Here is a 17,899-nt window from a genome sequence, read left to right on the forward strand (position 1 = left end):
CATCTGGAAATGAGGTTGGGATGTGGAAATATAGCTGTTTAATGTTGAGGAAGTGAAGGAGTCTGTGCCTTCCTCAGAATTGTAGTGGGATTTTCAGAGTATTTAGCACTGCTGATACAGAATCAGCAGACAAGCTTTCTTTGGTTTTCATGTCAACAGCACATACGTACTTCTGCAGTCCTCTTCTTTTCCCCACTTCGGTCTTGTTAATGTCCCACAGCAGGTACAGAAGAACTTCTGTTTGTACTCATTCTTAATTTAGGCATTCTTCCCTTTCAACACTGTTTCTCAGAAGGACTCAATAGAGATTGTTTTCCTGATAGTTCAGCTGAGATGAAAGTATCTTCTCACAGGAAAGCTCTCCTGCTAGATGTCTGTGTGGATCTTTCAGTAGACTTTACCTTTGGACCATTACAGTGTCCTTATAAGCTGACTCCAACTCCTTGCAAAGGAAATATTAATGACTTTTTCCTTTGTGGTATCAATTAAATGTTTATGCGGAATCAGGCCCCTTCCTATGTGTTTTCTAAGCAAAATGATGTTTAGTCACACTTTGGGTGCAACATGGCTCGTATCATATGGCTGGGCAGCATAATAGAAACAGTGATTTTTGGTGTTTCTAGAAGTAGATTGTATTTGAGATGAGGCAGCCTAACTTTCCTAACTTATTTTTCTGACTTTTTTCTTTTGTCTAAATTTCTGAATTTAGATATCTAAATTCTTTGTAAAGTCTTAGATGTAATTAGATGCCTTGTATCCTCACCAGAGCTTGTCTACATCTCACTTCAAATAGGGACTGGAAAAAGACTTCCATCATGGCCTCAGAAATACCCAGAAGAAAGTCATGAAGCCCTGTATCATGTAACCAGTGCCAGCTGGAGCAATCTGTCCTAGATAGGCATAGAGTAGTCAGGTTTCTTGCTGTCATTGATTAGCCACTTGTAAATTGTCCTTCAATACCATTCTGAACAATCTTAAGATCTGAAATCATTTCTAACAGTGAAAATAATAATCAGTGATAACTGAGGTTTCTAAGTGCCAAATGACTAAAACTGTTGAAAATGTGCAAATCATGGGAACGTGGTCTTAGTTCCAAATTTGTTGTTTTATTTGTTTTGGATTTGGAAGCAAGCTAATTTAAAACAGTAAGAAAAGAATCTGGAGAGATTCTATTTTCCAGATCCACCAAGAAAATGCAGACCACTGGGACTACCAAACAAGAAGCAAAATGTTAGAATTTAGGTCTGTAAAGAAAATCCCAGATCTACGTAGGATAGTTAAAGTTTTTCCACTTGTGTGGGTGTCACAAAGCTTGATTGGTGTTGGAACAGATATTCACTATTTTCCTTGTGACTGAAAAAAAACCCAAACACGTTCTGTTTCTGGAGTGACTGATGCTTAAGAAGAATGTCAGCCTACTGCTAGGTGGTCAGCATTTCTCATGCATGTCCACCATTACAGTCTGGAATTGTTTCAGGAACAAATTTCTTGCCAGAATAACAAACCAACAGGTGCTTTTCCTCTCTGCATAATACAGACAGCAGGTATTTGTGTCTCCCATGATTTTTAACCTTAGAACACAGTAAAAGCTGTGTTCTTTCCTTCCATCACTGCCTCAGAATCTCACCTCAAAAAGGATGGTTGCTAAACCCTTAGTAGTTTCTAAAGAAAAGCCTTGTACAACTTCTGCTAATTAAAAAGAGCTGACAAACACTTAGAAGTATTTATTTTTCCCTATCAGGCATGTATTAGAGTTAATATTCACACTATGAAGCTTTGGATCAATTATGGCACATGCTATAAATTTACGTAAATAATTGCCTCCTGTTATGCTACTCTGAAATGGAGTTTGAAGGCAATGAAATTAATTATCTTGAGGAAATGATCATCTTAAATTTTTAGACCTTGAGAGATTTTTTTCTTTTCACCTTTGTGTTTCTCATGCTTCATCTGCAGAATGCTTGTATTGTAAGTCTCAAAGCTGTCTACAGAAATATGAACCAAAAAAAAAATTGGCACTAGTCATTGGCATTAGCTGTAGAAATTATTGGCAAATGTAGCTGTCTCCTCTTCTAGCCAATGGTAATGTGGTATTTTTAATTCAATAAAGTATTAAAAAAAAATCTAAATGTAGAAGTAATAAACATTTGACAGTAAATATTTGTTACAAAAAGGAAATAAACTTCAGGAAATTAGCCTGTTCAGTCTTCTTATGATGGCATGTGTCTACTGTCTACTTTTCTTACTTAACAGAAGACCTGCATCATAATGTTGCGTTGGGGATAGCTGAGCCACATAATTACATCAGGCAAACTAGAGACCTATATGCAAAAATGCATACAGTACAGCTGATTGTAGAGCAAATTTCAGAGATAAATTCAAAATTTTACTTTTTTTGTGAACCCACAGAAACTTTCTGTGCAGTAAGCTCTTTCCCCTTGTGGCATCAAGAAACAAATGTTTAAAGGAATATAATATCCTTTGCTTTCACAGAGAGCCAGGTGCCTAAATGCTTGGCAGCGTCTGGACTTCAGACACTGCTCCAACTTGATAGTTAAACCATGAATATTGAACCTTATCTTGATATTTCAGATTGAGTCTCCACAATTCCTCTTCCATATTTGTTCTTGATGGTAACTCATGTGGCAAAATACCTCCATCCCTGGAGGTGTTCAAGGCCAGGTTGGATGGGGTCCTTGGCAATCTCATTTAGTACCAGGTCCAGAGATTGGTGGCCCAGCCTGTAGCACGGGGGTTGGAACTTGATGATCCTTGAGGCCCCTTCCAAACCAAGCCATCTATGGTAATACAAAATAGTGGCCTTCAGAATTGTAACAGTTTGCCAAACCAGAAAAAGGTAGGTCTTGGCTGTCCTGTTCCAAATTTGTAAAACAACAATGAAAAACTATAACGTAGGCTGACTTGTATGTACACTATACCTTTGAGCATTCCTTTTTAATTTGGACACTGACTCTACATTTTAATATAGTTAAATTTAAAAATATTTTAAAAAAACATTAATTAACAGAGTAAGCACATGATAATCAACTCTACAATTGTCTGCTGTTATAAAATACGACTTCTTACTTGCGTAATTCAAGATCAGATTCTGTAACATCTCTGTTAGGTAAGATGTCCTTGTGCATGTTGACTGTTTAAGGAGCTTTTAGGCTGGAGGGTTGTCAGGCAGGGAGCAATCATTTCTGTTAATTGAACAGTACTATTTCTATTATGGTATATAATGGTAATAACTAACAAGATTACATGCCCTCTTGCAGTCGATTTCTGGTCCACCTAAGAGTTTGCACAGTCCTTTTTGTTTTGAGGGAGAGAAGTTGCTGTTAGCAGAAATTAGATAAAGGATTCCAATGTTGTCAAGTTCTGAGCAAAATCAGAAAATGCACTTTTGACACTGCATAGTGCATTGTCAGTGTACCCTGAACACAGACACCTTTTTGGGCTCTGGTTGCTGAATGCTGATGGGAGTTCAGGGCCAATATGCTAGGTTGTGCAAATTACTGGAAATTCAACCTGCCTGGCTTCTGTTCTTCAGATCTCTGTGATGAATCAAGTATTGTGAATTCATTTGACCCCCACGCAGGAGGAAGTAAAAGGCTTCTGTCCCACTCGAGCCATGAAGACCTCTGCAGAGAGTAGACTTTAACACTTTGCTGTCCTTTCGTTTAGCAAGGCCATCAGTGAGACAAAAAGCATAAATGCTTTATGACTGACTCTGTTTCAAGGCAGAAGTGGTGTTTCTCCTCAGAAATGCATAAAAATGCACTGATCATGATTTCATGTGAAAATATCCTGTGTGTATAATCTGAACTCAGAGTTTATTTTTCAGACTGGCATGCCTACTAATAGAGGCTTTTGCACTGAAATTATATATTAATGGAAAAAATGTGATTTCTATCTCTTGTATCCAGTGTTCAGCTTTTTGTTTAATATGACTTTTGGCTTATTTATTATTAACACATTTTTGCGGGTTTTTACATAACCATTATCTTTCAGCATTGTTTTGAGTCAAAACTGTGCTTAGGCTAAAATGGCATGTGGGAAGAGATTAACATTGCTACAGGGAAGTTTTTTGCTGAAAAAGGGGCACTCAACTCGGATGTAACTGGGAATGTGGATTTTGACATGATACTGATTTTAGAAAATTTAAAACAGCTAGAATTGGCTCTACTGTTTTCCTTGAACTGAAGTTGTTTTGCAATAAATGTATGCATCTCCCAGTTTCTGAGAGCCGCAAAGCAGCAGCATGAAACAAGAAGGCATAATTGACTGTAGGCCAGACATGGCTGAATAGACTTCTGGGCTAAAATGGGAAAGGAACAGAAAAGAAAATGTAAGGGAAGAGGAACTGTAATTAACAAGAAGAAGCAACAGTTGTAATAATTAAATGGATTGTAAATATCCCTTCAGTTTTCATATTTCATGGTATTGATGGTGAATATAATAATAATATAAGGAAATGGGGGTCTTTCTGTGGTCTTGATATTAATCACAAAGAGACTGCCAGGGTGGACTCTTGGACTCCTCGCATGTGAATCAATAGGGCTCTGTTTTCTTTATTTGCAGTCATTTGTGAGATCCAGACAACAATAGTAAGCCCTATTATTTAGTAATGTATAGACTATTTACAAGAACATGGCATTTAGATTGTGAGCTGATTTCCTCTGAAAATAATAGAGGTTATTGTCATTTTCTATATCACCAGGGACGTGCCTACAGAATTTTCTTTCACACGCACACATTTTAACTTCTGTGTAAATACAATAATAATGTATCTGGAAAATGATGATATAATAATAATGTAGCTGGAAAAACTGAGGGTTGCAGGGAAGAAGCCTAGAAATTCTAAAAATAAAATTAGAAGATTTTTTTAATAAGTAAAGGCAACAATTTTCTCAATTGCTATACTGTATTTTATAGTTTTCCTAATGCAGATTGTTAAAATGTAGACTATTTTCACGTTGAAACATATGAAACTGAAGTGTCCTATTTCACTGCTTCTGTACTTTGCAGAGAGACCTTTTTCTCTTTATTTTCAGTGGAAATACTTTTTGTTTAAGAGAGAGAAAGAGAGAGAGAGAGAGAAGCAGAGTTCCTGCCTGGGCAGCACAACCCAGTTTACAATTATTGGAATGCTTCAGAAATTTTTGTATGTGTTTCAGTTTGGAACACGGTCAAAACACATTCTGGTGCAGTGGTTTAAAGAAAAATAAAAAGAGAGAGGGGAACCAAAATAAAATTATAAAAATACAATGTGGAAATTTAAGAATATAAAAATAACAAACTCTTAAAAATAATACAGATAGCCTATTAAGAATCAAGCACTTGAGCTTGGAAATTCTACCTTTTTCTTATTAAGACACAGAGGGAGGGAGAAGGAATTAGTACAGCCTTGTGATGTGGCATCTACAGCTGAAGCTTGAACTTAACGAAATTAGCCAAAATACTATTGAGTATCAGCCTGAAAATAGTGTGTAACAAGCTTGAAGGGCGTTCAGACCTCTCCCACTGGCCTTCTGGGAACTTCCCATCTGTGAAGCACTTCAAGAGAAAACTCCCATAATCTTCACAGCCACATCTAAACACTGGGTGTACATGTCCGTGTTTATTTTTGCTAGTCCTCTCTTCTCTTTCCCTATGGCTGAGAAATGCAGTCTGTGTTTCCATTTTATTTATTCCCTCCGTTGTTTTTTTTTTTTTTTTAGTTTTGCTTTTTTCTTTCAAAATGAACAACACAGAATTTTTACATTTCTTTGTCTCGCCATTTCTCCTGCAGTGCTTTTCATAGAACCCCAGGAGCAGAGTTTTACTATGACAGATGATGGCATACTTGGCAAACAGTCCCTGCTGCATCCATTCTAGAGGGGTCAGGGCTCATCTTCCTGTCTGTAAGCATGCTTTGGGCAGTTCCTAGGGAGACTGCTTTTGCTAACGTTGTCAAAACAGGAGCTGTCTGGGCTTTTCAAATCATTAGACTATCATCTACTGTTAGAAAGAAGAATATAACCAATTGATTTCTTTCAAACTTAAACCATCCTAATCTGTCTGTGGTGCGCATGCTATGTCATAGTAGTTACTGCTTTGGAATTTAGTAGATTTTTTTTTCTCTCTCCCAGAAATACGAAGAGGAATCTTCGTATCACGATACAACATTGTATCGTGATTGTAGATGAGAAAATCTCTTAGTATGTAGGTATAAGGAGTTAGGTGCATTGCATAAGGGATTCATGTCTTGGTAACTGGTGTAAAGCGTATCAAACCATCTACTCAGATAACCAAACCCAGCGTGCTACATTTCATGTTTGCTGGTCTCGGTTTGTTGTGTTTTCTCTTAAACAGAACACTAACAAATCTCAAATTCTTATCATAGATTTTTTGTACTGTTCTGCAAGGAAAAAGTGTAGCACCGGAAAGTAGTTGACACTGAAGGGCCATTTCCTCAAGTGTACTTTAACTCTCAAAGACCAGTTCTTCGGAAGTTAAAACAAACTCTTTGACTGTGCACTTAGTCCGATGTTGATGACTTTCCAATCCCAGAAGTGCTGACGAAGAGGCTATTCTTTGAGTTAACAGTATTGCACTGATATGAAAACTAACATAAAGGGGAATCAACTCGGAATCTGTCTGTTGGCTCCAAGCAGAAAAGTTATAGGCCACGCTTGTCTAAAAAGCGTTGATGAGCCCTCAAGTTTCTGTTTTTTTCTGAAGAAGCACATAGTCAGGGAGTGAAAACAAAGAGATGTTTTTTAAAAAAAAATTCTTGAGCTGTGTCTCTTCTTAGGCTCATTTTTTAAATAACGGACTGAGGTGGTTTCTGTCTGACAGCAAAGAGATCCATTCTTCTTTGTCACTGCTGTACGTATGAGTTTGCTGGATTGTTGGCCAGTTTTGTTAAAACAAGAACTTAGTGGATATTGACCACTGCCTGAATATTCTGGGTTAGATCTTGTGATCATTTCTCAAGTCTTTCCGTGACATTTGGATCACATCTGTCATTTGGACAGACACGCAAACACTTTCACTATTGGACCTACCACTTGTTCCTTGGATTATCGACTCTACAGAAAGCTCAGCAGCTGCCCACTGATACATACACCCAAGTATTACAGTTATCTTATCTGGGGCAGCAAATGGCTCCTCTTCCGAAGCGCCTTCCAATTTTATACTATTATGATTTTCAGAACCTTTCATCTAGTTTTCAACAGGAAGAAACTGCACTAACGCCAGTGGCAAACAACAGTGCTCACCTCCTTTGCAATCCATGTAGATTGTCTGTTGTTTATCTATTCCAAAGTAATGGCACTGACATAGAAAAGGAGGGTGTTGTTTTTCCCACTGTGTTGTGTAAAGAGGGCCTCCTCAGAAGCATGCTGTGAGGCTTCAAACACATACACAGGGCTTTGAACAGAAGAGTGCGTTTATTCTGCTTAATAGGTGTTAATTAGCATTCTGTTTATCAGTGTGTTTTATCTCACTGTTAGCTATTTGCCAAGCCAAAACCTTGGCAAAATTAAAGAGATCGGATATTTCATTGGAAGCCAGTCTATTTGTAAGTGTGCCCTTGTGTTAAGTGGTCTCTTGCTTCTCTTCCTTAAGGATATTTGTTCTTGCTAAGTCCTTCTTTCATAATCCTCTTGTTTTGACAGCAAAATTGGTTTCATGGTGGTTAATTTTGCTCCTGGAAATAAGAAGCTGCCCATCTTTCCAATGGGCAGCAGGCAGCAGGAACAAATTCTTTTTCAGAAGAACTAACTGTGAGGTTTTTTTGTAGTGGTGGTTGTGTTGTAGTTTGTTGGTTTTGGATGAATCTAAGATGGGGGAGCGAATGTGTAGGGAAGGAACTAGCTTCTGTAGAGCTGTTAGCTGGGGGGTAGGCTCTCTTTATTCACTGGATTCTCTTTTTGCTTTGGAGATTTAGAAGCTTCCCTTTGTAGGTAATAATTTGAGGCTTGAGACAGAGGAGTTTTGTGAGCGTTCTCTTCTCACTGAGATCATATGAGGTCATTGGACAGAATCACACAGCTTTTAGTAACTGGTGATGCAACAGCTAACCCAGAAACTAACAGACTCTAGTCTGATTGCCTGTGGGCAAAGAGCTGGCTGAATTAATGCTGGCTTCTCGTTTCCAGCTGCAGTACTCAGTTAAAGAGCCTTAAAATAGATTACTTTCCTAGAGCCACATGTGAGTGGTCGCAGTGCTTCACACGCTGTGAGGCCGTGCTGGCATGTGTCTGGGATGGGGCTGCATGCAAGGTAAATACCATCTTCAGAGACGGTATGTGTTGTGCAGACGTATGAGAGACTGTGAAAGGTGGGAAGGCCCACAGCCAGACATGTTCCTGGGGGTGTCCCAGGAGTTTTTTCTAGTTTTACTCTGAAGTTTAGCCAGCAGGCAGTGCGAGTCTGTGGCTGTGACACTGAGCAGAGGGCTGCTGAACTCCGAGTGGAGTTTCTGCTCGCGTCTGAGCAGACTTTCAGTAAGACATTTAATCCCTTCCTGTTCCTGACTTGTCAGCTAAAACAAAGAGGAAAAGCTTCCTTTGTCTCCGTAATTCCAGGAGCCTGTTTAGATTACAAATTCTTTGAGGAAGAGAAAGCACCTGGCACAGTAAGGCCCCTTTCTCAAATAGGTGCCATTGTAACAGCTGCAATCGGAAGCGTCATTCACTGCCAAGCAGCCATCCCCAGCCTGGGAGCTTCCGGGCGCTGACCTCTCTCAGGACTGACTGCTAACAGCTATGCAGGCAAGTTCTTCTATCTTGCAAGAGTTTCTAAGAGACTCAAATTTGCCCCTTTGATTTTGGTTTGTTTGTTTTCTCTCTGTATAAATTCCTTAAGGTTTCAGTTGAAGAAGTATTGCAATTTTAAAAAAGGAAATCTGCATTTTTATTGAAGTATTACATTTCAACAACCATCTCATTTTTTATTTTTTTTTTCCCCTCCTGGAAATACGTCAGGCTGGGGGCTGATCCAAGGATGACCTTTCCACACAGACAGTTTCATCAATATTTTTCCAGAGAAAAATATCTATCACTGGAAAATCCTCACAGGCACTTTGTGGATGCTGTAAGGAGAGCTTCGCAGGCAGAGATCTTTCTTAAACCTGATTGCTGACACAATTAGCAGTAACAGAGATCTTTTGATAGCTTCTATATCTGTAGAAGCAGTGTATATCTGTAGAGCAGTGTAAGCTCTGAACTGACACTGATTTACAAGCAGCATTCTTTTAAGTCGTGCCATTTCTTGCTTTGATATTTCCCCACAAAGCTGACTATTTAATTATTTTAAAAAATCAGTCATTGCAACTGGTTAACTAGAGGACTGTTTAATGAGGATTTCTGTTTGGGTTTATACTGCAGCTGAGGAGGATATATGATCTCTTTTGAAATGAGCTATTAACATGATAAAACATCTTGGGAATATACAGTACCAAAGCTGATGGCTTAATCTTTGCTGAGGTATCCGAAAGCTGTATGAAATACAGGGGACTGCACTAATGAGTATTTCAGCTTTGTAGTGGTATGGCACTAGAACACAGAGCTGAAGTGCAGTTACCAGATTTTTCTATAACTGCTTCCTGAAATATGCTTTGCATTTAGTATTCAGAATCAAATACAGAGATACTATAAAAATCCTATGTTCTCCATACCCCAAAAATGGGTATTTTCAGAACAGCAGGTAATGGTAAAAGAGATTTTTTCTTTTATTTATTGTTCGTGTGTGAATGTGTTCATGTATATACATGTGTATATACAGATATGCACATAGGCACATACACATGTGAGTATTTGCACCAGCTGTGTTTACAGGCTGGTTTGGGTGCTGTGGTTCGGCTGATGCGGACTCACCTGTTTGAAGTTAGCTGTGCCCAATGCTTCCCCCAGGCCATGGCTCATAGCTGGGCCTGTTAGCTGAGTGTATCACCTTCCACATTCTTGTGGACTATGGAGGAATTCTGTTTGGCAACCAAAACTGTATAAAAAAACTGCTTTGTTTTATGACTTTCTTTCCATCACCCCTCTTTCTCTTCCCCTCCCCCCCCCTTTTTTTTTAATTTTATTATTTTTATTTTAACTTCAAACAGGAGACTTTAATCCTCATTTACATGCAGCTTCTGGAATTCAGTGGTCCATCATATTCATAGATTGCTTTGAATTGTAGTTGTAGCTACAACTAGCACATTCTGCTTCTGTATCTAGAACATCCTATGATGCTTTGCTCTTAGGTCTGTGTCATGCTTTTAACATCTCTGTTTTAGAATTCTTTTTCAATTATTCATGTATGAAGTCTTAATATAAAGAATAACTCATTGCTTTTTGATCCCTGTGAATTAAAACATGCAGGGCTGTTGTGGTTTTACCTCTAGGAAAACAAACATCCTCTCAGAGCTGTAAGTTTGACATTTTGGGAAAATGCTTTTACAGTTTAAAGGATTTATTGCCTAGATCACTATTCTTTCTGTAAGACTTGACAGTTAATAGACGTACTTTTGATTTTAGTGCTCTCCAGAGAAGGAGGGGTTTTGAGAACCTGGGAGTTGCAGTGTGGAAAAATCGGTTTCTCAGTTTGTTCTGATATCTGTGGCTTGTCAATTCTTCTGCCTCTGTGTACCTGTCTGTACAACAGCATGTGGAGTCCTCTCTGCTAATGGGTGCTCAAGAGCTGTGGGCAAACCACTGATTAGTCACAATCATTTAGTCAAAACGACAGCTGATATTTTCTCATACGCACTACTAGCTTAGGAAAAATGTCTGGAAAATTCACTGTTTTATGTTTCCCTTGTGTATTTGCTGTTGTTTGTGTGCTTGATGATAGCTTTCTGTGTTGTGTTTGGTACAGATGTTGCTAAATTGTGCTGTCTGCTTCTAGTTCACAGCTTGTGGTCTGCTTCTGAAATATTTGTGAATGTTCTTTTGGTTTAAGTCGTGCAAAAGCTTCTTTCCACAGAGAAATGTAGAAGCAAAACGGGATGCAGATACTGCTGGGATAACTCATTTTGTTTCAGTATGTTCTGCATCTTCGCTACTGTTGGGATTTACCTCGTCCACACCCTCTGCCATACAGCTCTATTTCACAGAGACACAGCGTGTGTGTACACAAAACATGCATGCACCCACAGTCTTAAACATCATATTGTGAGAGAACCAAAAAGTCTGAGCATGTTGACTCAACTATTTAATGAGGTGCAATAAATCTTGACAAGACCAGCTGGCACTAGAGTCAGGCTTCTCATCTTTTTACCATTACACTGAAACGTGAACAATAGTGGAAAGAAATGTAACTCTTCTTTTTCTTTTTTTGGTCCTCAGATCTGTAGCACTGTATTGAATTCATCTACTTTCAAGGAATGCAAAGCATGGTGGATGCTGTGGAAAAAATTAACGATGTAAAAGCCCTTTTTTCTGCTTCTTTTACTCAGATTCTGAAAATATCATTGATCTGACAGATCACACAAGTGTGGTCACCATTAATATCCCTCTAACACACGTTTGCTGAGCAGCAGTGCTGAGAAATGACACCCAAAACATGTTTAAAGTCTGATAGTGAGATGTGTGATACCTCATGCTGCTCTTGCCCTAACATCTGACTATTCACCTTCTCTAGCATTTTGGACTCTGGCAGCTCCTGCTCACTCCCAAACCTTCTCTTTCTCCCAGCCTGTCTGCATTTTTATAGTTTATCACCAAGCTTCTCCACTGCGTGGCACACTGTGAAACCCACTCCTCTTTCTTAAAACTTCTTCAGTTCTTTTTCTCTCAAAGGCCATGCCACCAGGATCAGCAGGGTTACTGACTTTTACCGTGCTTAGTTCTGTGAGTACCTTTAGAAGAAAAACATGCAAGTGATTAAGCGGCTCAGACACCCAAATTTCTGAAGTGATTCCAAAGCACTCAACTTTTGTCCTCCCAAATAGGATTCCTATTTAATGAACCAGATTAATTTTAGTGAAAAAGAACTCTTTTTAAATAATGGACTTCTTATTTAGGATGGGTTTTGTTCCTGATGATGATGTCCATCAATCTCTTTTATATTCCCAGCTCAAATACTTAATGACAATCAGTCCTTAAAAATAATGGCTCCCAAACCAACTAGATGCCTCTGGATTCACATGGGAGAATGAGAGAGACTGCCTGAGCTTTGCAGTGTATCTCATAATGATAACTGACATCCAGAATAACTGCACCTCATTGCTTTACGATTACAGCATTTGATGTGTGCTGGGCTCTGGTGCTTGGTGGAAGGAGATACATCCTGTAAAACAAAGTTGGATCCCCCTCTGGATGGCACTGAGTGTGGCGCAGACAAGGTAATCAAAATACTCAGCAGCAATGAGTTTGTTTTTTCCAGCATTGTCAGCGGAGTCATGTTTCCAAGATTCAGTATTTATCATGAATCCACATTTTGTACTAATTCTGTAACAAAAATTGCTCAATTAACAGCTGGATTGGGTCAGATCTTACTGATTTTACTAAGTGTATTCCAGTAGCCTCTGGAGACCACAGCTTGTGGTCAAGGTGATACACAAACACTATAGGAAAACTCCATGCCACACTGTTTAAGTGCACAGACTGAGTACCTGTGAGTCTCATTAGGTAGTGGACCACTCTTCACAGGTTATTCATTGCTGCAGGTGGTGTTTCAAGAGTGAGGGTTTTTTTTCAGTGCAAGCTAAGGTAAGGTAGTGTTCTTGGCTGTAATTGAGATAGGAAGTGTGGGGAGCATTTAGACTGGCATTCTGGGAGTGGAGGCAGATGGGGAACAAGAGGCTATTTAAAAACTTTTTAGTTACTAAAAGTAGCTCAAAACATGTTGAGATTAAATTCATTGATGTTTAGTTATTTTTTCAGTAATATTTGCTTTACTGTATGTATCTACTTAGATGAATAAGGTGTGTGTGGACTTTCCAGAGTCCAGGTCAATGGAGAAAACAGTTACAAGAAGCACAAAATAAACTCAGAGGTTATTAGATCTCCCTGCAGTGGAATTCACTGCTTTGGTAGCTAGCTTCAGTGCTGTAAGAGTGGGAGTTTCTGAAACTGAGCTGCTACCTCCCAGCTGTGCTAACAGAAGTATACTTGAGTGAAGATGTTTAACCTCTAGGATGGGATGTGCTGGGTGGTGTGTGGTTCATTCTCCCACTGTGGCTGATAACTCATTAAGCCACAAAGAAACTTGACGGCTTTGGTAAATGCCAACCCCCTTACTTACTAGTTTTGGATTTAATGTATGCTGTGTGGCTTGAGAGGTAAGAAAGACTAAACTTTAAAACATTGTTGCTAAAAAGAAAGATTAGAGTCCTATGCTTCCAAATGAAAGATAAACAATGACAAGAAAAGCTGTGCTTTGGAAAGCATAACAAGGAAATTGAGACAAGAAGTTTTTAAATACATGTTTTTCTAACTACAGGAGTCTCAGCGAATCTTTCATAATACCTCTTTGCAATGCTTACTATATCATATCCTGGACAGAGGAGGAGAATGGGCCAAGTTTGCTACTTGGCTAGGAGCCAGCGTAGCTTATTAGAATCGAAGGTTGGTTGGGGCTTTAGCCAAGTTAGGGTCAAAATACTGGATGATTTTGCACATACAGGGAATACTGCTGCTGAAGACATTGCTTTGGGATATAATTTCTTGGATTTGGTTTCCATGAAAAGCATGGTTTGAAGTCTTTGCATTTAGATAATTACGTGCGTTATGAAGCAAGGGGCCAATTTCTATGATTATGTTTTCTTAATGACAGAAATTCCTGTAGGGATTGATGGAGGGTGACACTTAAACTTCTATATTTTTCTTCATCCATCACACAGAAGCCTGGAATCTCCACAGATTTAAACATGGGCATATAATCTCTGAGACATCCTTTTAAAGTCCACCAGTACAGGATTGTTTGCAAGATCCAGGGCTCCTTTCCAGACTCTGCTAACGCAATTGCATTTCAGTGGTGCCGAGCTGGGGAGTGTGTCAGTAAAACTCCCATCCCTGAACATGTTGATGGAGACTGGAGCATGTGGAGTCAGTGGAGCATGTGCAGCCGGACATGTGGCACAGGAGTGCGATTCAGACAGAGGAAATGCGACAATCCCCCGTAAGTCTTCACTGATTTCTTCTTGCATGTAGCACCTAGGCAAACCTTGCTGCAAAAATACAGTAAAGAAATGAGCAGCAGAGCTGTGGGGGAGATGCAAGAAACTTGATGTTCACCAGCAGCAAAGACTGAATCAGAATCCAAGAGCAACTACCTGGAGCAAAGCACGCTGTGTGGAAATGGCTTGAGGGGTTACCATTGGAAGTGGCCCAATGCAATGGTTCAGATGCAGATGCAACTGAATTCAAGACCTGTAGTTTGGCAGAGAAAAGATACTGTGTTTTCTCTTCAGCACTGCAGTGAATGAGACAGGGTAATCTGGATCTACAGAGCAAACTGAGCCAATATGTCTTAGAGATCAGTTTTGCAGGCAGTGCTGGCTTTACCTCTGCCTCCAGGAAGCAAAAGAGTGGCTGACAGTGGTCATAGTGTCATGTAGCAGTGTTGATCAAGTACCCTGAGAGATATTCTATACATCAGGATGTATTACATATGAAAAGGAGAGTATTCTGCACCCATAGTACAGTGGGTACTTGGAGTTGACCTTTTCAGACTTTTTCAAGAAGAAATGGAGGTGATGTAATCTCTCGTGCAGTCCTTCATCTCTCTGGTTAATTGAAGCATACCTGAAGTCCTTTACAAGAGGCCTGAACAGGTTACCACAGTGGCTGTTTAAATGTAACACCTCCGTTCAGATGCATTATCTTTTCTGAGATGAATAAGAGCAACCTTCCAAGTTATGCATCTCCAGATTTATTTATATTTTAAGATTTTCTTCACTGAAAAAGCACAGGAAACTTTACTTTTTAAATAGAGGCTGAGATTCTGGATAGCAGCAGTCACTTTGAAGATATGCCCAGATGATGGATAGACATCCACTGGCTTCTGCTGGGATATATTCATATTAAAGGGGATGTTTTTGTTTATTTCTCTCCTTTAGTAAAGCAGAACTACAACTGCATGTCTGTAATGTCCAGACTTGATTTTTACCAGCTTGTTTTCCTGAACAAGGGACTTAGCTGATTTCTTTGCTGTCAGCTACAAAAAGTCTCTTTAACCACAGCGCTGACCAAACCTAAATCCATTCATCATCGTTCCTTAAATTACAGGAAATGCTCCCTCCAAGATTGCACATTGATTTTAAAATTCTCTTGCTCATATACATTCTTGGCTGGGGATACACACGTGATCTTCTTTTGCTTCATATTCCTGGCATCAGCCCACTTCTTCTGCAGCTGGTTTATTCACTGTCCAAAAGTATTGGCTGAGGGATTTATCTTTTATTTTATATGTATTTGGTCTTCAAATTTTTTTCTTTGCTGGAATCTGTACTCCTGCCAGCTGACTTCTGAGCCTGTGGGACTATCAGTATTTTTAAACCAGTTGCTTCACTGTTTGATTTGGTTTTTCCTCTCTGTAATTTCTGTCAGTACTTGCATGCATTGCCTCCAAATGATTGTAAAGCAGTGTGTCATTAGCCAGTTTGCACATGCAGTCTTTTGAGCTGTACTGCCTTGTGTGCTTGTCCAGGCTTTGGACTATTTTCATACAGTGGGACTGAAGAAAAAAACACAGGCTTAAACAGAACAGGATAATGAGATCCCCATCCCTTCTCCCATCCTCTCTTGTCATGTGGAGGACTCGGGGCTTTATAAATGATCTCTTCAGTTCATTAGTGGGTAGATTTCTTGGCAGAAACATGGTGGAATGGTGGATGATGGCCGTGAAGTTTTCTACCAGGAAATCTGAGTCAGTGTTTCAGGCATGTATCAGGATGGCCTTGAATTAGACTGTTTGTTGGTAGTCCCAGCCATTGCTGCAGCCCATACTGTGAGGACTTGGGGCTGTGCTGCCACTGTGTAAATGGACAGGACAGCTCTTACTGGGACTAATGACACAAGTAAATGCTATTCAGTCAGGGCCCTGGTTTCTGACTAGCAGTGTGATACAACCTGATGTTCATTGCTCTTCTGGGAGGGAGGGGAGAAGAAGCCTTTGGAATGAATCTCTCCATTGCTAACAACTGGAATTTGGCTGGATTTGCTTTTCATAGCATCTGTTTAAAAAAAGCAAGGACATGACCTTATAGATGGATAAATCCATCTATTCTGATTACAACTAGAAGATAGATATGTTATAGATAGAATTCAGGAGAGTATCAGCAATAGCTACAAAAAATGGTGATCACTTAGGGTGGCTTTTTCTTGTTGAGTTTTTTGGGGTTTTTTGGTTGATTTGGTTTCTTTTTGTTTTGTTTGTAAAGAAGCAAAATACAGGCATTTGTCAAGAGTTTTAGTTTTCCTTCTCTGGGGAATCATAAATATATTATAAAAAATAAAAAATTGCAGATGCTTAATCCTGATGCTGGATTAGTCACCTTTCCTGCATGCTTAAAAAGAGATATGGAAAGTGGCATGGTTTTCAAGGATGGAGACTGTCTACTGCACAGGTTTGTTTTTGAAAACCATACTTTAGCTACAATTTGTAGCTTTTTCTGTAATATTTTCTTTTCACATTGCTGAAAAAAGAACCTTAGAGGATGTGCTGCAGAGACATTTGCTGTATCTCTTGTTAAAGGTGTTTGAGATTCATGGCCAGGATACGAAAAATTGAACGCTCCGTATCTTTTAAGAAGGCTACTTAGTGGTTAAATTACCTCCAATCCGAAGAGTGCCATGTGCAGTCAGCCACCTACTTACTGGTCTGTGTATGGACACTACAAAAGAACATGCTTCTGAAGCACTCCAGAGTATCTCTTCTGATAAACCAATTATATATCCACCATGCAGTTTGAATATTTGCTCTTAGAGCCATGCAGAGCAAGATTTGCACTCCAGGAAGAAATGTCAGAAGGGAAGGATTATTTTATTTATTATGCTATTTTATTTATTATGCTATTTTACTAGTTGGCTTGCACAGAAAAACTTAAATAAAGATATGCCTGCATGTAGTTTTGCTATTCCTGTTGACCTTGTTTTTTCTTGTGTGCAATAGGCCAGGGCCAGGTGGGAAGAACTGCCGTGGAGCCAGCGTGGAACACACCGTGTGTGAGAACTTGCCCTGCCCCAAAGGTGTGCCGAGCTTCAGAGACCAGCAGTGCCAGGCCCATGACAGATACACCAATAAGAAAAAAAGCCTCCTGACAGCTGTGGTCGTTGATGGTAAGTTTTTTCAGCTTCCTCTGCGTTTTCTTGCTGTCCTTCCACTGCAGCTTATTAACCTATCTTGATTTCATCTGCAATACCCCCAATTTTCTGTAAGAAAGCTGTAGAATGTTCCCCTTAGCTGCATCTGAAAGATGAATTACAATTACTTGTTGCTGCCATGCGGTTCCTCAAGCTTTCTTAACAGAAGCTGTCAGTCCTTTATACAGCGTGGAAGAGAAGGTACCTGAACTTCCTAGATTCCCAGTATGAGCAGGCAAATATTCATGTAGAGATTCATGTAGAGACTGCATTCCTTTGCTTAGTTGCTGTTGCCTCACACACTTGTCTGTGCTGCTCATCAAGACACATGTATTTCTTTTTTTCCAGATAAACCATGTGAGCTTTTCTGCTCTCCACTGGGGAAGGATTCCCCTGTGCTGGTGACAGATAGAGTCCTCGATGGCACTCCATGTGGGCCTTATGAGACTGACCTCTGTGTACATGGCAAGTGCCAGGTGGAGTAGCTTTCTCATTTTGTTTTTAATATAATCTGGAGTAGCTATATATGTCCTAAAAGAGCAGATGTCTGTGTGGGTGCCTGGGCAGCCCTCTGTGAGGTGAGAGGGTGACCCTGTTTTCTAATACCCATT

The 17,899-nt window shown here is 39.6% G+C and overlaps 1 protein-coding gene across 7 annotated transcripts in view; it reads left to right on the forward strand.

The window, feature by feature from the left end:
• Window positions 1-17,899, forward strand: part of ADAMTS17 (ADAM metallopeptidase with thrombospondin type 1 motif 17) — a 166,766-nt gene that overhangs the window by 83,334 nt on the left and 65,533 nt on the right. For all 7 annotated transcript variants that reach the window (XM_052672570.1, XM_052672566.1, XM_052672567.1 and 4 more), the window contains 4 exons: window positions 12,224-12,325; window positions 13,958-14,103; window positions 17,098-17,264; window positions 17,637-17,764. In XM_052672570.1, coding sequence (XP_052528530.1) covers window positions 12,224-12,325; window positions 13,958-14,103; window positions 17,098-17,264; window positions 17,637-17,764 — 543 coding nt within the window. The remainder of the gene's footprint in view (window positions 1-12,223; window positions 12,326-13,957; window positions 14,104-17,097; window positions 17,265-17,636; window positions 17,765-17,899) is intronic.

The sequence above is a fragment of the Tympanuchus pallidicinctus genome, unplaced genomic scaffold (genome assembly GCF_026119805.1).
Source record: "Tympanuchus pallidicinctus isolate F22 unplaced genomic scaffold, pur_lepc_1.0 scaffold12, whole genome shotgun sequence".
Classification (NCBI taxonomy): Eukaryota; Metazoa; Chordata; class Aves; order Galliformes; family Phasianidae; genus Tympanuchus; species Tympanuchus pallidicinctus.